Raw genomic sequence first — 22,252 nt, forward strand, 5'->3', positions numbered from 1 at the left:
GCGGTTAAACATCGACGTCTGATCACAACCAACTCTCCAACAAATCCCATTATACACGATTTATTCATTAGTCTCATTACAAGTGATCACAGTTACAAATAAAAAACATTTCCAAATTTCATATGCAAACATTCCTCCATGATCCCGTATTTGAAAAAATAAAGTATAATAAAAACTGATTTGCATTCATGAATATAAACATAGAACGTAAAAGTAGAATATATAATAGAAAGAATATAGAAGATTAAGCTCAAGCCCAGAAAAGTATAAAATAACTTATCTATTTCTACACAACATAAATAGATGGAATCACTTAAATCATGTTTATCTAAAAAAAAAAAAAAAAAAGAATGTACAATAACACAATGGAGTGTATTTAGAATTCCACAGTGAAATCATGATGTCATGAATCTGGCTCTATAGTTTCCAATTTTTCTGACAAACTATTAAAAAAAATGTATTCGCTTAAAGAAATACTATTAAAGGTGTCAAATGAGATGGGTAGGTGGCGTTACAGTGTTTTTCTGTGCTTTCGATATCAACTAATCAACTTTCACTTCAGCTAAGCATCATCATGGGTTTTTTCCTCAACTCGACCTGTGAAGGTCTTTTCGGTTCCCGTTAGCTTCTAAATATTGCACTTTGGTATGAAAACAGTAAACATTCGACCTGGCTGAGGTTCTCTGGAATCAACTTCTCCACAGCTCAGCACTTTTAAGGCACAGTTTAGGGTTTCCCTTAACTTTAGGCGCTTAGGAATGAAAGACTGAATGCACATAATGCACAGACCACATTCACATTGGTTTAGTTGGTTTTGGTTATAATTCATAAATATGCTCAAGTTTCCGCACATACATTCATACACACTCATACATGCACATACACACACGTCTCTCACACGTAAACACGCACACTTGTAATTGCACTAGGATGGGAGATGTTCTCCATTTTGTTGCTACTCGGGACATGTGCTTTTCCTGTCACTGGTTACTCCACTGTCACCGACTTGGCCAGGTTCCTTGGACAGTCCACCTAAAAGAAAAGACAGGACGAGATTAGTACGCACACACAAAATTTTTTTAAAAAGACACGCTCAAGCATGTGCGTTATGACGCTTATGAAACTTCTGAATGCATCAGCGATACTTCTGTCATGGTCTGATAACCCAGATGTCCAATGGTGCTGACGGATTCTCAAATGTGATGCAGAAGATTGGACTAGGTGTGAATTTAGATTCGATTCGATTAAACTTTATAGTCATTGTACAGAGTAAAAGTACAGGGCCAATGACATGCGTTTAGCATCTATTCAGAAGTGCAAATATCAATGTAAATAAATACATTATAAATATATAAATATACAAATATACAATAAACGTATAATGGGAGAGCAAAAGTACAATACTGTATGTATTACAATAATACTGTATAAGGTGCAAATGTGAGGAGAAACACAGAAAAGTATTATTTAAAAGTGAAAATACATTTTATCCCACTGTAGCTTCGCCATTTTTTTTTCTCGAAAACTTTCTCTCTCAAGCCTACTTCACATTTTTGCATCAACACGAAACGATTCTGAATAAATCCTGATTGATACGAACACCAAATCGCAAAAGATACTGATATATCAACTCACATCGTATCCTCTGAGTACAGCCAGGTGGAAGGACAAGAGCTGCAGGGGAATGACGCAGAGGATCCCCTGCAGGCAGTCTACTGTGTGGGGCAGCTCGATGGTCTTGTAAGCCATTTTGCTAGTCTCTGAGTCGTTTGCAGCACAGAATGATGGGACGACCCTACAAAAAAAAAAAATGTTAATCCTTTTGTGCACTAAAAAATGTATGTGAAATATAAAATCGGTTATTCTGATTGTCAGCGAAGTAGAAGGTGGAGTTTCTCATGTTGAACAACATTGTGCCACTTCATTCATTTTTTATTGTGTGTTGGTGTTACCTGTCTGGCTGTGACCTGCTGCAGGGCGTTGTGACACTTGGTGTAGCAGGCATCTCTCATGATCACCATGATGACAGGCATGTGATAGTCAATCAGAGCCAAGGGGCCGTGTTTCAGCTCTCCGGCCAGAATCCCTTCAGAGTGCATGTACGTGATCTCCTTAATTTTCTGCAAAAAAAGATCATGAGTGACGTCTAAATGGCTTCTGGTATCTCGTCTACAAGCTACTGCATTATCAGGAAGGCTTCTGAATGTCTCTCTAAATGACCTCGACTTTACATGGTATGTATTTACACTGTATTTTCCATCTCATAAATTAAACATCATTTATACTCTTAATAATTTAGAGTGTACTCACCAGCGCCCCCTCTAGGCAGGTTGCGTAGTTGTAACCACGGCCCATGACTAGTAGAGATTTCTGCTGGAACAGCTCATCTGCGATACTTTTGATCTTGTCATCAAGAGCCAACACCTCTTTGATCATCTCTGAATAGGGACAAAAAGAAAAGTTGAATGATGTGAACTAGTAAAAAAAAGGCACCCTAAATAATCACGCACAAACCTTGAAGGAAATTATGACAATACTGGAGGTTAACGGATTAATCGGCACCGATAGTCGATTGCTGGAACTATAGGCTTTCGGCAAAACTCTATACGGCTTCCTTACTTCTCTGTCATTATGAGAGTGGCCTCTATATGCGAATCACTGACGCCACATGCTGTTTGTTTTTACGCGGGTGACTGTGTGCTGCACAGAGAGCGCTACATTATATTTATTATTCATAATTTATTAATTGTATAATTATATTTATTAATAAATATATACCTATTTATTTCCTTTACCACATTTTATGATTCAGTGCTGTTTTTTTTTTTTTAATAAAGTTTAGAACAATTTTACATGGAGTGTTGTGTTTTTTGTTTATTTTTTTCCTGTATCAGGAAATGTATCATTTGGGACTAGGAGTGACTTGTTGATGTCGACGTCGCTGTCTGCGTATGTCTGTGTTTATTTAGTGTCTCTAATATTCCTGTCTGCACCTGAATCAGTATTTGGGCTTATCTCCAAAGTGGGCGTGTCATACACGTTCACATAATCTCCTTATGCACACATTTGGTTTTGCAGTTAATAGTGTATTATAAAGTATAAGAATAAATAATGCAAATAATGCACAATGCTGCACGTTCTCTTACATATCAGCAAGATTTTGCCTAGTAGCTCCAGAAAATAAAATAAAAAATGTAAAATGTATCCACAAAAAACCTTTGGATGATTAAATTGCATCAGGGTAAAGTTGATAATGAAATGTTCTTCTTGTACCTGGCAGTCTGCGAAGGCTTTCGATGATCTCCAGTCTCCTCGGCTGCAGCGAGAGTCTGTCCTCACTCATCATCAGACCAAACATGATCAGAGACACAAACTGACTAGTGTAGGCCTGGACAGGAGCACAAGACAAAATCATTACTCATTTACAGAAACTAAAAAAGACAAGGAGAAGGACAGAACCTGTGATAGATGTTTTATTGCACCTTGGTGCTGGCTACGCCAATCTCAGGCCCAGCGTTGATGTGGACTCCGCAGTCAGTTTCTCTGGAAATGGAGCTGCCCACTGTGTTGGTGATGCCCACGGTGAGAGCCCCTTTCTGTTTACAGTAGCGCAGAGCCATCAGAGTGTCAGCTGTTTCACCTACACACACACACACACACACACACACAGGATTATTTCACTAATACCATTATAACTGCAAGTATAATCCACTTAGTAAAACTCTTTTTTTTGCCCTGGTGCTATGAGGCTAAAGCAACAAAATGCCTGTCGAACAAAAAAATTTCTTTGAATACATTGCTAATCTTCTAGCTCAACTCTCTGGTAAAAAAAAAAGTAAATAAGATGCTCCATGGACAGTCCAAAAACCTCGAATCCAACCAGCACATGACTATATCAAATCAACATGGCTGCTCACAGTCAACAGAATTAATACAGAACTACAGCACTTTAAATACGTTTATAGTAGTATTACGTTTCAATGTTAACACAGACACAGCAGGTGATTAAATCTAGAACACTGTACACATCACAGTATTGAGAAAGCAATATCATAAACTTATGATTATTAATATCAGCTGGCTTGTAAACTACTTTTGCTTTCGTGACACATCCATGTTTTTTCCCACTTTGAGGCGTGAACGCGTAATTTAGTGGACATTAATGAACTTTACGTGTATAGCGCTTTTAATAATTGTCAAAAACAGCTTTGAGGATATCAATGAAATGCATTTAAAATCCATATGGAGCTTTTTTTTACTAAATTGCAGAAATCGGACATTTCTGTATTAATTTTTTAATTTTGTCTTATTTTAGACACACATGCATGTCCCTTTTGTTTCTATGCAACAATCGAGGGTAAAAACCTCAAAACACAAGAACTGAACAGTGAATGATTGGAAGAAAGTTCTGTAAAGAGATGAGTCCAACGTCAACAGACTGCCTCACCCCCAACAATCAAACATGGAAGTGGAAGCTTAATGGTTTGGGGTTGTTTTAGAACAGGGAAGGTTGGAGACTTATTCTGGATGAAAAGAACCAACCTGGCAACCATTCCATACAACCAACACCATGCAATTCCGTCCGGACTGCGGCTCATCCGAACCGATTTCACAGTACAAGGAAACGATGAGCCGACGCGTATTATTATTTAGAAAGCGAACGGTCGTCTGGAGAGATATCTATCATGGAATGACCTGCCCAGTCATTGCACCTCAAGCCTATTGAACTGCTCTGGGATAAACTGGTTCGTAAAGAAATCTCCAACTAGTGAAGAACACCTGCGGCAAGTTTTATAAGAGGAAAAGAGGCAAAGTATTTCAGATGAATGTTTGGACAAACGAACTGTTGCCAAGAGTGTATAAAGCTGTTGTTGATGCTGAGGGAGGAATTTACAATACAAATAATGTGTAACAGTTGTATGTTTATATATTTGTTTAGTTAAAATAAATATTTGACTCTTTTTAATGACCTGCGTTTCCAAACTGTTCCTTCAAGCAAATTTAATAAAGTGCTTTACCTGATTGACTGATAAAAAAGCAAACATCATCTCTGTAGACTGGAGTGGTGCGGTCCAGAAAGTCGCTGGCCAACTCCACCATTACGGGGAGCTCTGTTAGTTCCTCCAGGACCTGACGTGTCTGAGTACACACACACACAAACACACACACACACACAAGCACACTGACGTCAGTTCAGTCAAACAAAAGATTTTTAATCCGCCCAAAAAAATCTTCCACTGATCATTCAGACCGATGAACATAACTCACTGCAATTCCTGCGTGAAAGCTGGTGCCACAGCCGATTATAATGAGGCGCCGGCATCTCTTGATCTCCTTCAGATGATCCTTCAAACCACCAAGCACCACTGCACATACACACACACACACACACACACACACACAGGGCATGGATTATTAAGAAACCTTTCCCTACTATCCCTGTCTGAATTCCAAACATTTCCTGTGAGAAAACCATAATAAGTATCAGACAGTGTTTAAAACCGGCGTCCGTCTGTACAAGCCGCTCTAAATCACTGTGGCGTTTTTAGAGCTAGAGGAGGCGCAGTGTGAGTGTGCTTCCACAGCTGGTGGGGGGGAACTGGGGTCAAACGATACCTGCTTTGGCGTCGAAGCAGATCCGGCCTCTCATGGTGTTGAAGATAGACTCGGGCTGCTCGAAGATTTCCTTCTGCATGAAGGCTTTGAAGTTGCCTGAGGGAGAAAACATTTACATTTAGAGCATTTGCCCTTATCTAGAGCAACTGAGCAGTTGAGGGTTTAGGGCCATGCTTAAGGGCCCAGCAGTGGCAGCTTGGGGGTTCTAGGATTTGAACTCTTCACCTTCTGACCAGAGTCCAATGCCTTAACCACTGAGCACTAAGTCCCTTTTTACATGAATGGTAAGGGGAACTATCATTTCCTTCACTGTAATTAAAATATACAGTCCATTTTATACCCAGGAAACTTTACATTAATTATTCTTTGTGTGCTTGAATCAGTAACACTGGAATAATAATAATAATAATAATAATAATAATAATAATAATAATAATAGAGTGCTTAAAAAGATCTCACTGATGTATAGCTGTGTGTGTCTGTGTGCGTTGTGCGTATTGCTGACCTTTCATAATCTGCTGTAGCTCCATCTGCAGGGTCTGGATGACTCGGACCGGGTCCTCTCCGACACTACGGTTCATGCGGTGCAGAGACAGCTTCCCCTCGGCCACAGCCGCGATGTCATCATCCTCCAGATAGATCACCTTATTGGTGTGTTCAATGATGGCACTGAGAACCGAAGAAAGACAAAAAATTCATTATTGTTTATGCAACAAACTAAAGCAAAAGTAGGGCAATAGGGCAATGCAATGTTTCTGAGTTGCAGTAAGAACTGATAGCCACACAGTGGCAGCACTGAGCTTCCCAGCATGATTTGGGTAAAAGTGAATTTCCTGTGTGCGAATTTCGTCTGCGAGTTATTCTAGCTATTTTACGCAGAGAGGCTCGTGACTCAATTCTTACATCTCCTATGATAGCTTTGTGTGTTTTTGTGCATATATATGTGTGTGTATGTGTGTTACCTGGCATCGGAGGCGAAGTAAAACTCCACAGCCATCCTGTCATTCACAGAGTGCAGCGCATTACTGCTGTCTATACTGTTGATTAGGTTCTTACTCACACCTCTTGTTTCCCCTGTAAATAAAACATTACAATTACAAAAAACAAAGAAGCCTTTAGAACCTTTAGAGTGGCAGAACATGTTCTATACACTGTATGGACATGTTGGGGAGGAGGTAGCTCGTTATGTTTACTGATCAGAAGGTTGGGGGTTCCAGCCCTTGTATTTCCAAACTGTGACTCTTGGGAACTCTGTGACCCTGTGCTCTGACCACAGCTTCCTTACATCGCTGGGATATGCAAAGAAAAAATTTCACTGTGCACAAAGCCAGGAGCATGAAGATATGTTTTACATGGTTTGGAGCGGACAACTTTTGACATTGTCTCCATACACACACTCCACAATCTAGTGGGAACATCTTCTCAAAAGAGTGGAGATCAGTATAACAGTAAACGAGGAATAAATGCGGATGGGATGTTCAAAAACCACGTTCCAATCTTACGGTTAGGTCCGTTTGCATTTGGAAATACACACACACACCACACACACACGCACTACACGCACGCACACACAAGAATAAACAAGGCCACGCAATATATTTGCTACACAAACACTAAGCTGTTACAGTAAAGGAGGATGTTGATGGACTTGGCCGTGGATTTACTTTTACGCCTTTCCTTGAACAATACACCTCAAATCCACTGTTCAAACTCGTCCTGTTTTAAAGAGATTACGAGAAGAAATCCTGGTGATTCACAGAAACGAGTGGCATCATGTGACTGTAAATGTACTTTGCATGCTCGAAAGTGTGTGTGTGTGTGTGCGGTTCGAAGAGAATGCTTGTTATATCCGGGAAGAATATCATTTATTCATAAAATTAATCTCAGACTCAAAAGATTTGATTGAGTTTCTAAATCAAGGTTTTAATGGGTAGAACTCAATATCTCATGGTGAAGAATTTGTGGTGACGTGTTGCCAAACCCATTTTCCAGTCTGCCAACCTGCTCATAATAACAAGTTCAATAGATTGTTATTTGTTAAGGGCTTTAAACAATAGACACATGAATGGTAATATAAACGTCATAACATATATGATGGTAATAAAAGAATGTATAAGTTCGTTCCTTATAATTGTAAGTTTGTCTCTAATGAGTGAGCGAGTGGTGACTGTGGTGAGGAGAAACTCCATGAAATGGTTTGAGGAAGAAACCAGAATCACAGGGAATCAATCCTCATCTTTCTTTCCCTCTCTCTCTCTCTCCCTTCCTTCTTTCTTTTAATAGACACACCTCCTTATGACCTATTGCTCATTGTTATTTTGCTTTTCTAATACTTCTTTATCATTTTCGCCATTACTGAATGCGCACGTTTCTGCCGTGTCCTGTGCTATGACATGCCTGAGGTTACGGTTTTTCTCTCGTCATAATGCCGTGGGTGTGACAGAAGTAGAGCACTATGAAAAAAGTGAAACTGGTTTGGCGACTCATGGTTAGGTGCGTGTGTGTGGGTGTGTGTGTGTGTTTGGATCATATATCTCTCAAGGACACTGAAAACTCACCATTGTACTGAATGTTGATCTGCTCAGTCGAGAGCTTGTACTGGCTTCGGACACCGATGAGCAGAGGACTTCCTCTCCTAAGAGAGAAAAAAATACAGAATTATTAATTATTCCGGATTATACAGGATTCAGACGACGCAGACAGACTGCAGGTGCTCCTTGACCCCTCCGTCTGAAGCCGTAGCCTTCAGTCTGCAAACTAATTACGCTAATCATTATGAAAGAAACTCGTATACAAACGTTAACAATAAACACCTGGTGTCTGGGGAATGCTACACGTCACACACTTCTCTTTTTCTTTATGATGGAGATTGTTTTAGTTTTAGTTCATAGTTTTAATACATTTTAGAAATTCCTAAATCCTGATATTCTGAATGCTATCAGTCACACACACGACTCAGTTTACACAGAAATTATTATACGGATTGTGTTTTAGTTTTAACTCATAGTTCAGAGTTTTGAAAAACTTCTGGAAGCCCTGATATCCAGAGTGCTGACTCAGGGTTTAACTACAACCCACAATACAAGCTGTTTGACTTCCTTCCAACATCCGTGTTTAGATCCTTCCAGCCATGTCAAGACAAATGAAGTCTGCCACCTGGATACGGGTTTCTAAAAAATGTGTGACTGTTAGGAGATTTGTTCCTGGGTACACATTCTCACTATCCGACTTGATTGAGCCAGACGTAGACTCGGATTAGAATGCGTTCGGCCGAACGAAGCGAAATCAAATCACGCTAACGAATTCTATAATTCAGGACGATCCATAATACACTTCAGTTCAGATACAGCGAAAAGAGACCAGCAGTGAAAGAGAAAGAGCTGTGCATTCAAATGAAGTCAAATGACAGCAGGCTTATGCAGATAGACAGGAAAGAACATTGAAGAAAGATCTTTCCATGAGTCCAGAAGGAGAGTCAGAATCGAAAGAGCCTATTCTTTGAACAGATTTGGCTGGTTTTTTATTCCGATTAAATGTTCCAGAAAGCAACTTCAATTTCCCACTAGTATTTTTTTTTCTTTCATTTTTTATAAAAGAATAAAACAGATTATTCATGCACTGACTTGCACAAAGCCCTGATCCGTAGAAAACGTGTGACCACGACCGAGCACGTTCGTTCGGAGTAAAACAAAGGCAGATGGGAGCCATTAAGTCTGTACGTGGTCTCACTGAGCTCACTTCCATATGTATAAATCAACATTACGCCGTTTCTAAAGAGTTACAGCGCAACTCGAGTAAGACATATCGGTCACATGTCCGGATCTTTCCTATGGCTGTGAATGGAAACACATTCACTGTGATGAAGGGAACGGCAAGTTCAAGTGATGCTTTTATTTTATTTTCTGCCAGCTTGAATAGAATTCATGCTCCTTGTGTCAATATTGTTCTGCTGCATTAATTAAACCAGTTTATTTCCTACTCCACATTTAATGCATTCCCTGAAATACTACAGAGATCTGAAGAGGTTAAAGGTGTAGTCAGTGACATTTGATACCAGTCCATTTCTCTCTCTCTCTCTCTCTCTCTCTCTCTCTCTCTCTAGTTCTATGAAAGCCACGCCTACAAAACACACACGCTGCTCAGAAATCCTGAACGCTGGTACGACATGATTGAAAGGCGTACAGAGCCGCTCCTCTGTCCTGATTGGTTGGATCTTTTGTGGTTTACATTATTTGATTTTTTCCTCCTGTTTTACCGAGTCGAACCAAAAGCTGGCCATGTGATTTGACTCAGCTGACAAAAAAGCCAGAAGAATTTTTTTCTGAGGTTGTGCTTGAGGTGAAACATAATACAGTGAGAGTGATATATAAAAAAAAAAGTCTTAGACACTGGATTTTGCTACAAACCTGGTGACGATAGCCTGTCCTGGGAAGTGAACACTCTTGAAAACGAGAGCGAAAGACCCCTCCTGTAGACACACACATACACAAATACATGTTATTAGTACACTCGGAGAAATGAGACTCGGTTTCATCAGCATAGAAAAATCGAAATGTGTCTCTGAAGATTCTAGCATTCTAGCATAACTCTAACTTCATGTGCAGGAGTGAGTGGGTCAGGGGCCGAGTGAGAGGGGCTGAGAGAACAAAAAGCCACAGTGAGGAATAAGGGAAGGAAAGAAGGACGAATAGATCAAGCCTGTGTGCTGGATTCTGCTTCTACTCTAAACCTGTGTATTCACTAAGACAGAAATCTCCAAGTGCAATAACACACACACACACATCAACATTTTTTACGATATGCCTAATTGTGCTATAAATGTTTCTTTTCCATAACCATACGGCGTTTCTTTTTTGAGCTTCTAAAGTGTATAATTCCGTGAGTGTTGCAATGAATTGAATTACTGAAATGCATTTTAGATATGTGAGCGAAAGTACAAATATCGAAGTGATGCCCAAGTGTACTGTAGAAGTGTCATATGACTTTGGGCTTTCTATGTTAAAACAAACCAATAGCCTGGTTCTATCCTTTTGTCACTTAACCTACCTGCTGACTTGAGTCTTTTTAAATTGTCCGAAAATAAACACCTATTAAAATAAACGCCCTGTAACGCGTTATAAGAGAATCTGCCTGAATATACTATAACCACACCAGTTTATTTGTGTTTTACTTCCTGTACTACCTAACGTAACATCTTACATTTGGCAGATGCCCTTATACGCTCATTCATAAAACTGAGCCTTTGGGGTTAAGGGCCTTGATCAGGGGCCCAGGAGTGGCCGCTTGGCATGGCTGGGATTTAAACTCACAACTTTCAAAACCAAATTTCAATGCTTTAATCCAGGGGTGTACAATCTTTTTCACAAAGGGGCTGTTGTGTGTCCCAACCAAGCAAGTCCACTCTGAATTCTACCAGTTTAAATCTAATGATTTTTTATTTTTAATTACTATCATGTATGGCCCTTGATTTGTTGGTATAAAAAAACCTGTGTCCTCTTTGCAGAAAAGATCGGAGACCCCTCCCTCAAGCACTAAGTAACCACCTCCCTATCGTCTGTAAGTGTCTCATAAAGTGTTTAGTTTTCAGAACACTTAATCAGGACGTTTTTGACATATTATCCTAATTGTGCCGTCTCCTTCCCATTCTCCTGATGAAACCCAGGAGGATCAAGCTAACACATATTCTTGGAAGTACATCAAGACAATGAAACGTGCATCTTTGCAGACTTTTGCTTACAGCCGGGATTAACATGTGATTGATAGCTGAGAGTGTAAAGTACAGCAATTTTACCAGGGATCAGGGTTTTAAACTTCCCTGAATCTGAGAACAGTTGGCCCGATAGAAACATGGAATAAAATACAGCTATATTTCTGGTAATATTATATTATTGTGAAAAACTTTTAAACCTACAGAAGGCACACACACACACACACACACACACACACACACACACACATAAACCACTAGAAAAATAAAAACACCAAATTTGCTCAAACATGAACAGTGAAGTTACAGTCTGTTTCTACTCAGACCAAATGATATTTTTTTCCTCTCTGTCTCTCTCTCTCACTCCCTCTGGCCCCTCTAATGCCACAGAGTCCTCCCTGAGCTCAGCTTGCTTCAAGAAAGAGACCTACAGTATAACCTTCAACCATCATAATACAAGACGCAAGAAACCCGACAGCTCAAAACCCTTATCGCTCGTCCATATGACCGAATATAAACTCGGCCGAATGCAATATAGATAATGAATCCAATTTTATAGAAGAAACCATAAAGCGAAATGAGCCTCAGCTGATAGCGAAAAGCGCTCTATATAAACTAATGATAAACTCCAGATTCCCGGTAGAAAGGATAACGAGGACACGGATATGACGGCGCCGTGGTTAAACGCTGTTTTCGCACAGACGTTTACTTAGATACGTGGACTCTGGAACCTTCAGGAGGGAAAAAAAATGTTATGGGTCCTGAAGACTGTTCAAAGGTACGGTAGTAGTCGTGACTGATAAAGCCGTACATGCTTATTACAGTACAGAATTTAAAATAAAAATGATAGGAGGGTAGATTTCAGTCATTTTTGGGCTAAGTGGATGGATTGGAAAAAGAAACGACAGATATGATGACATTTTTAGAAAGTTTGATAATGTCGACACAATATGCATCAATGTAGTCGACTGTAAATTCGTATAGCCTTAAGATTATACAACGGGTTGTAAACCTGAATTAAAGGGTTGTTGCAAAAATGAACTTTTGCCTCATAAACACACACACACACACACACACACACACACACACACACACACACACACACAGAAACCGAGCAACAACTGGACTTCGTTCCAATATTATGAGCAACGAGTCCCTGAAGATTCTGATTAAGTTTTATACACACTCTCTCTCACACACACACACACACACACACACACACACACATTCACACATACACGCATCCACCCACAGTCGTACTGCTCACCAGCTGCTTGATGACAAGCTCCACTAGGGTGGAGAAGGACACACTATCGCTCTCACGGTTGTCATAAAGATACTTGATCAGCTTGGGGATAACTTCAGTGTCCGTCTCTGACTCAAATTCGTAGCCGTGGTCGGTCTGTCAAAAGGGTGGGATCCGACATTGCCATGGTTACACACAAATACACACACACGCAAAAACAATGTACACAAATGAATAATCCGAAAACAGATTTAACTCTCAAACTATAACCACATATCAACAGCATTAATCAGATTAAACTCACACCCCTAGAGAGAATGAGGTGTGTCCATTGTGCATTACGACTTTGTTTTGTGTTACTACATTCTCTGTACTTAAATTTGTGTTAAGAAATGAAGAAAGAGCCAAATGGCTTGCTGGATTAATCATCTATTCAACTTGCAGGCCAAGTCTGCCATCATTTTACCCACAGGAAATAAAAAAACATCAGGATGACTACAGCTGTAGTGTTTTATTCTCTTTCACAATTTTTTTTATTTCACAACTTTCTGCGTTAAGTTTGGGCTTTGTACAGCATTTTTTGCAATTCGAAAACAGCTCACTTGGAGGAGCCTTGGCTGTAATGGTTTCCTGCAGGATTAATTCAAAGCATGTGTGTAAATTTCACTCACCAGATACTTCCTCAGCTCCTTGTAGTTAGTGATGATGCCATTGTGGATCACCACAAACTCTGTGAAAAAATACATTATTGATGAATGAATCGAATATAAGCTTTCAGTGCTTGTTTTTTTCCAATACGTAACACAAAATGCGTAGCACAAAACCCGACAAAAAACACGATCGTAAACCGAGTCGCTCATATTTCTCAGTTCTGATACATTGTACTATTTAGTCAAGTAAGCCTTGATTGTCACGTCAGCTATATACCGTTTAGTACACAGTACAATATAACGCAAAAACACACAACTTACTATTTGGAAAAGAACCACATATAGGTGACCCAATACTTTTGGCAATATAGTGTATATATATTACATGCTGTACACATATTTGCATATTTATCTGGATTTGCACAATTTATACTATCTATCTTTTATACTATCTAAATACGTTTACACAGACTTTCCTGTACTCATTCTATCTCCAAAAACCTGGATGTAATGGCCCTCATCAGGCGTTCCTGTCCTGACTCATTCCAGGACAGGATTTTAGGCCTATTGGGAAAACTGACTACCAAGAAAATAAACTTTCTTGAAATCACATTAGAACAGAAACATAACATTAAATGTTTTAACTGGGGGGGGATGTGGGAGCTCAGCGGTTAAGGCTCCTGGGTTACTGATCAGAAGGTCGGGGGTTCAAGCCCTGTTATTGTCAAGCTACCACCCTTGGGGCCCTTAAACAAGGCCCTTAAAACACAGTGCTCCAGGGGTGTTGTTTAATGGCTGACCCTGTGCTCTCAGAAAATGTCACCGTGCTATAAAAGTACATGTGATGAAAGTAAAGCACTGTACTTAAACCACTATTTAAACTAAGATCATCCTTCTGGAACAATTAAAATCGAGTAAAAAAAAAAATCCGGTTTGTCATCGACCATTACGTTTTCCTACTCCTTGGTCAAACACAAAATATTCTCGTTTGTCAATATGATCGACACTGTGTGCCGAGTAAATATCCTGCAGACAGGTGAATTTCAGGCGTTTCTTTTACACTGAATATGACATTCCTTTTTTACTACAATATTCATGCATTAGAGTGTGGAGCTTTACTCGTGTGCTTTCTAGCTCCAGCTAAGTAAATAACTCCTGCACGGGTTGCCAGATTATAATAAACGCGTTTTGGAAATAAACGTGTGAAAGCTGTTTTTGAAACCTCAATGCGCTTTTAACTTCACTTCACCCTCTTAAGGCAATCTGAATGAATGACTGGACACACCCTCTCTCTGTAGTGATGACTCCCAAAACACTGGTGCTGGAATTGCAGGTTAAGCAGGACCGCTGATGTTCGCCTTATTATTACACCACCAATACTTTACATACTGTTCTACAAGGTGGAGCACAGACACACAGATACTGTAAATCTATCTGTCTGTCTGTCTCTGTCTGCTCGTTTATCTATCCACAAATGGATACACTATATTTCCAAAAGTATTGGGTCACCTGAACTTTCCTTCTATATGCGGTTCTTTTCCAAACTGTTACCACAAAGCTGAAGGCGCTCAATTGTACAGGACGTCTTTAGATGCGCTGTAATGACATTTTGCTTTTACTTGAGCTTGGAAACCCCAAATCTGTTCCAGCATGGAAATGCCACTGTGCACAAAGTGAGCTCCTCGAAGATCTGGTTTACATGCTTTGGAGAGGAAGATCTTGCTGCTATAGAGCTCTGATCTCATCCCTACTGAACACCTTTGGGATGAATGTGAACGCTGACTGCACCCCAGGTCTCCTCACCTACATCAGTACCTGCCTTTCGTAACACCCTTGTGGCTGATGAACACAAATATCCATAAGCACACTCCAAAATCTAGTGGAACATCTTCCCAGAAGAGTGGAGGATATTATAAGAGCAAATTGGGACTAAATGTGGAATGCAATACTCAGAAATCAAATACGATATTTATGACCATAATGACATATGACTATAATTCATTAACTGCCTTCAGACTTAAACAAGTTTGAATTTTCTTTGAGTTTTTCTTCATTAGTCTGGACAGCGAAATAGAACTGCTATATTATGGGATGTTCGGTAAAGACAGATTAGGTTAGATTAGGTTAAATTAGAGACGCATGAAGCTTTGAAGCTATTTGGATGCTTACGATCTTCACGTCAGCCTAGCTTCGAAGTTTTATTGAGATGTGTTGCTTGGGAAAGTAGTTAAAGGCTGTTAAATCAGCAGCTCGGAAGGGTCCTTGTGCCCGAGGCAGTCTAATGGACCCTTTCTGTCTGTTTATTTGCTGAGGTCAGCTGTCACATCTGCGCTGAACCAGACGTTCAGCCGTTGCCTTTAATGCTCGCTCTGATCCGTTGAGGACGTGTACGTGTTCATTTCCCTAAGCGACTGCGAGTAGCGTGACCTGACAAACGACTGCGAAATGGCCAGATGTTACACTCCCAGTAATTATTAAGTGACATAATAATCAGGTTACAAGATCAAACAATGTAAAGGTACAACGATGTTTTTTTATACTGCGTGAACCTTGTGCTTATGTGCCTTACCATTGTTCTTGTCGGATCTCTGAGGGTGGCTGTTGACGGCGCTCGGTTCTCCGTGGGTCGCCCAGCGAGTGTGAGCGATGCCAAAGTGTGTGTCGATTTCTGCTTCCAAATCAATCTTATTGTCTTTATCTGACAGAGAGAATGAACACGGATAAGGACTCTGCGATAAAGAAAGCGATATAAAAGTCAACGGACAAAGAAACCAAAACAAGACAAATCTTACGGTACAGCTCCTCGTCCAGGGCTTTCACTTTTCCCTTCTTCTTATACAGGCAGATGTTTGATTTGCCATCATCCACCGCAATACCTTAACAAAACAGATTGGCAGATCAGTAAATACTAGGAGGAGTCGTCTGGTCACACAAGAGGTCAAAGGAATACTCGAGCATTTATCAGGCAATCTTTCTTATCTGTTGCATTTGGAGGGGCAAGAATTTCAACACCGCATTGTAATGAGAATGCAGAAGAACAAAAAAAAGGAAAGTGGGTTGTAGATAGACGTCCATTCAAAACATTTTTAGGAGCGTTTTTTTTTTTTTAAAGAAACATCTAATGGAAAACTAAGCTCTAGAAGGTTCTCAGTGTTCTTGAACTCGACAAATGTAATAGATACAGCTGGAAAAAAAAAGTCACACACACACACACAACAACAACCCCAATACACTAAAGTATTCGTTTAAATCTCCACTTAAACGAATCACTCGGGTAGTTTTTCGTTCAGCAGCCGGAAGAAAGGAGCACCTGGGCCTCCTTGCTGCCAAAAGCACATTAAACAGGCCCTATGTTCGGCTCTGGGTCGTATCTGTTACGAGCTCAACACGCTGCCATGACATTCAGGGAGCTGGGAGGAGCCGACTCACCTGCAGAGTCGTAACCTCTGTACTCGAGTCTCTGCAGTCCCTTCACCAGTGTAGTAAAGATCTCCTTCCTGGTGCGTGGAACTCTGTAGTTCAGGTAGGCGAAAATCCCTGGAGAGAGGATGAAGGAAAGGAAGAGAGAGAGAGAGAGAGAGAGAGAGAGAGAGAGAGAGAGAGAGAGAGAGAGAGCAACATTTTCAAATCCAGGTGAAAGTGCTTCCTGGGTATGTTACAGATGAATGACTAGGGGAAAATTAAGACCAGATCCATGTTGTGTCTCACACCGCGTACTGTGTTCATGTAAAAGAACAGGCATCTCCTAAATCATGAGTCATATACTGCATAGAAAGTATTTTAGTAGGTCAGGAAGTAAAGGATGGAAAAGAAAACAATGCAGCTACGTTGCATGTAAATTCTGGGGCACTCATGCTCCTGTTATTCACACCACCACGATCGCAGCACGAGAAATATCACAGAACTGATATAGAAATTCATTCACAATGACCATTAACAGCTCTATACACTCTAGAACAATACTATACACTCTATTATAATTCTATACCAACTCTATACACTCTATCACGACTCTATACACTCTATACCAACTCTATACACTCCATCACAACTCTATACACTCTATCACGACTCTATACACTCTATACCAACTCTATACACTCTATCAAGACTCTATACACTCTATACCAACTCTATACACTCCATCACAACTCTATACACTCTTTCACGACTCTATACACTCTATACCAACTCTATACACTCCATCACAACTCTATACACTCTATCACGACTCTATACACTCTATACCAACTCTATACACTCCATCACAACTCTATACACTCTATCACGACTCTATACACTCTATACCAACTCTATACACTCCATCACAACTCTATACACTCTATCACGACTCTATACACTCTATACCAACTCTATACACTCCATCACAACTCTATACACTCTATACCAACTCTATACACTCTATACCAACTCTATACACTCCATCACAACTCTATACACTCTATACCAACTCTATACACTCCATCACAACTCTATACACTCTATACCAACTCTATACACTCTATACCAACTCTATACACTCCATCACAACTCTATACACTCTATACCAACTCTATACACTCCATCACGACTCTATACACTCTATACCAACTCTATACACTCATCACAACTCTATACACTCTATCACAACTCTATACACTCTATACCAACTCTATACACTCCATCACGACTCTATACACTCTATACCAACTCTATACACTCCATCACAACTCTATACACTCCATCACGACTCTATACACTCTATACCAACTCTATACACTCCATCACAACTCTATACACTCTATACCAACTCTATACACTCTATCACGACTCTATACACTCTATACCAACTCTATACACTCTATCACGACTCTATACACTCTATAACAACACTATACACTTTATTCCAACTCTATTCACTCTATATCAACTTTATTCACTCTATCACGAATCAATACACTCTATACTAACTCTATACACTTTATGACAATTCTATACCAACTCTATACACTCTATAACAACTCTATACACTCTATCAAGACTCTATACACTCTATACCAACTCTATACACTCTATACCAACTCTATACACTCCATCACAACTCTATACACTCTATACCAACTCTATACACTCTATACCAACTCTATACACTCCATCACAACTCTATACACTCTATACCAACTCTATACACTCCATCACGACTCTATACACTCTATACCAACTCTATACACTCCATCACAACTCTATACACTCTATACCAACTCTATACACTCTATCACAACTCTATACACTCTATACCAACTCTATACACTCCATCACGACTCTATACACTCTATACCAACTCTATACACTCCATCACAACTCTATACACTCCATCACGACTCTATACACTCTATACCAACTCTATACACTCCATCACAACTCTATACACTCTATACCAACTCTATACACTCTATCACGACTCTATACACTCTATACCAACTCTATACACTCTATCACGACTCTATACACTCTATAACAACACTATACACTTTATTCCAACTCTATTCACTCTATATCAACTTTATTCACTCTATCACGAATCAATACACTCTATACTAACTCTATACACTTTATGACAATTCTATACCAACTCTATACACTCTATAACAACTCTATACACTCTATCAAGACTCTATACACTCTATACCAACTCTATACACTTTATAACAAGTCTATACACTCTATCATGACTCTATACACTCTATACCAACTCCATACACTCTATAACAACTCTATACACTCTATCACGACTCTATAGATTCTATAACAGCACTGTATACTCTACCATGACTTTATACACTCTATAACAACTCTATACACTCTATAGCAACTCTTTTTACGTTATAGCACTCTATAATGACTCTATACACTCTATAGCAACTCTACAGATTCTATAACAGCACTGTACACTCTATCATGACTCTATACACTCTTTAACAACTCTTTACACTATATAGCAACTCTTTTTACGTTATAGCACTCTATAATGACTCTATACACTCTATAATTCTATACACTCTATAATGACTCTATACACTATAATTCTATACACTCTATAACTCTATACACTCTATAACAATTCTTTACATGCTATACAAATTATATACACTCTAAATCGACTTCTTTATAACCACTCTAAACACTTTATAACAACAATATGCACTCTATAACAACTCTATACACTCTACAATTACTATACATTCTATTGCAACTCTATACCCTATAGCAACTCTATACACTTCACTTTATAGCCACTCTATTTAATCTTTAACATCTTTATATGCTCTATTGCAACTCTACAGACTCCACTCTGTAGCAGCTCTATACACGTTATCACACTTTTTACACTCTATAACAACTCTATACACTGTATAAAAAAAAACACTCTATCATAATTCTATACACTCTGTCACAACTCAATACACTCTCTGTACAATTCGGGCGATAATCATTACATTTTTCTTCCTAAAGCCAAACATTTACAACAACATCTAGATCTTTCTGTATATGCATGGGAAAAGATCTCTTCACTCACCACACATCTTAATGCGTTTCTTCTTCTCGTCCAAACAAAGTGGAAATAAATCGCTTTCTGGTTCACACTTCACGCGTAGACACAAGCACACACCCACTCAAACACGCAGCCACACACACACGCACACGCACACACTCAGTTTATAAGCGTCACTGCCCCACCTTTGGCTTCCTTGTCAACATAGGACACGCCCACTTCTGCTCTTACAGCAACATGGGACTTAATTAACAAACCAATAAAAATGATTAAAAAAGAAATATGAACAACAAGGAGGCGTAGTGACGTCAGCGCCGATGATGTCAATACATAATCTACCAGCCCTGTATGTTAATGCAATGCATTTTTATGTATTGAATATGCCTGCCGTGTGTGTGTGTGCGTGTGTGTGTGCGTGTGTGTGTGTTTTTAATTCCGTTTAACATAATAGAAATCATATTATACCATTCCTTATCGCTATCTCGCTATCATTAAGTCTTTATAATTATTACTAGGGCTTGATACTATTACTATAACATACTATATATATATATATATATATATATATATATATATATATATATATATATATATATATATATATATATATATATATAGAATATATAACTTTAACTTTCATACAACAATAAGGACACATAATAATCCATATCCTTCTCTCCTTATCACCCCTCTTCTCTCTCTCTCTCTCTCTCTCTCTCTCTCTCTCTCTCTCTCTCTCTCTCTCTCTCTCTCTCTCTCTCTCTCTCTCAGTCGAGATAAACATGCTCCTGAGGTTCCAGTGACCACTTTTCCTGCCCCTCTTCCCTCCAAGGATCTTCCCACTTTGTCCAGACCTGCCTCTGCATAGTGTCCTCTTCTATTGCAGCTGGGGACAGTTCCTCATCAACGCCTTGGGTGTTTCCATAGAATTCAGGAGTAAGAACAGGAGCTTTAAGGATGGATTTGGACTGTAGTTACTGTCAACAGTCTGCTACACTGACTCAGGACTACAGTTTGCATCTGATCATCATCACTGTACCCCGCAACATCGTATGCTACAAATGGACATTCGGTGCAACCAGATGAGGATGGTTTTCCTCTTGAGTCTGGTTCCTCCCAAGGTTTCTTCCTTATGCCATCTCGGGGAGTTTTTCCTTGCCACAGTCTCCACCGGCTCGCTCATCAGGGACAAACTTACTTATAAAGAACATGTTAATTTTGTATCACCACATTATCTGTGTAAAGCTGCTTTGAGACAATGTTCATTGTTAAAAGTGCTACACAAATAAAATTGAATTGAATTGAATAAAATGTTTGCATCACATATCTTACTATATGTTACTATAACCATATATATATCGGTTCTCATATAGATTACTATATTACTATATGTTACAATCATCATATAGATATGGGATACAAAACTAAATGATTTAGTAGATTAAATTCAGTAGTAATATATTACACCGATAATGGTTAGCTATAACATTAATCGGCAATTCATGATGCAGAAGAAAGACTAATTGAAGTATTTCCATCTATTGATAATCAATAATCGATGTGTTGTTAATCGATATTACTGGACAATATCCGAGTTTTTCCAAGGTCATGGACTTGGAATCGAAATCAATTCCAAGAACATTAGGCTTGAGGCAGGAACACATCCTGGATGAGACAAGAGTCCATCATACACGTTTACACCAAGAGACTTCTGATTTTATCGAATCCAACGATTGAGGTGGGGGGTAACTTAGAAGAAACGTACGCATGGAGAACATGTTCCACTCAGGATCTATCTGAGCAACCCTACAGCCACAATGCTGCTGGAACAACTCAAAAACAATTAGAGTGGTACATTAATCAACTTTTTATTCTTATTTCTTCATTATTTAGCAAGAAAAGAGACATTGACATAGATCTCTTTTTCAGATTTCAGTATAGCTAAAATTTTAGAACTTCATTAAACCCTTAAATGCAGTAAATATATTATGACTATTAGTGCCTTAGAGCTCTTTTTTCAATTCCTATTCAAATACCAATAACTTTAACTATGACTAATTACTATAAAAAAAAAAAAAACGACCCCACTGGAGATGGTTTATGGAGCTCAATTTGAAAACCACATCTTTAGAACCAAACTTGGATTCGTGGTGTATCTGAACCGACAGTATTTTTAATTCCTAATGGTGATCATAATTAACTGAGTTTTTATTCAGCAGAAGTGAAGTAGATATTTAGTTATTATAACGCTAATTGACTGAATAGAAATGGTTTCAAATCCTGCCAGTGTGTCTCATGTGTTTCTGAAAAGTTCTTATCATAATTTTAATCAAACTAAAATACATTTGTTTTTATAATATAATCTAAAATGATTCGACTGTACATCTTGACTTGGTGTACCTGGTTTGTTAAGATAAAAAGTTCAGAAAATAATAACATCATTAAAAACTGATTAAAAAATCATTAAAAACTTTCTCATG

The 22,252-nt window shown here is 39.0% G+C and overlaps 1 protein-coding gene across 1 annotated transcript; it reads right to left on the bottom strand.

Moving 5' to 3' along the window:
* Positions 1 to 44: 44 nt before the first annotated feature.
* gfpt2 (glutamine-fructose-6-phosphate transaminase 2) lies at positions 45 to 19,935 on the bottom strand. The gene is given in 20 exon segments (XM_046867889.1): positions 45 to 1,032; positions 1,636 to 1,768; positions 1,770 to 1,795; positions 1,953 to 2,120; positions 2,311 to 2,438; positions 3,274 to 3,388; positions 3,483 to 3,640; positions 5,019 to 5,139; positions 5,269 to 5,366; positions 5,617 to 5,712; positions 6,122 to 6,285; positions 6,579 to 6,690; positions 8,175 to 8,251; positions 10,023 to 10,084; positions 12,591 to 12,725; positions 13,241 to 13,299; positions 15,789 to 15,917; positions 16,012 to 16,095; positions 16,649 to 16,756; positions 19,797 to 19,935. Coding segments are annotated over 20 exon segments (2,025 nt in total). The 5' UTR covers positions 19,804 to 19,935; the 3' UTR covers positions 45 to 987.
* Between the last annotated feature and the right edge of the window lie 2,317 nt (positions 19,936 to 22,252).

The sequence above is a fragment of the Silurus meridionalis genome, chromosome 15 (assembly GCF_014805685.1).
Source record: "Silurus meridionalis isolate SWU-2019-XX chromosome 15, ASM1480568v1, whole genome shotgun sequence".
NCBI classification, from domain to species: Eukaryota; Metazoa; Chordata; class Actinopteri; order Siluriformes; family Siluridae; genus Silurus; species Silurus meridionalis.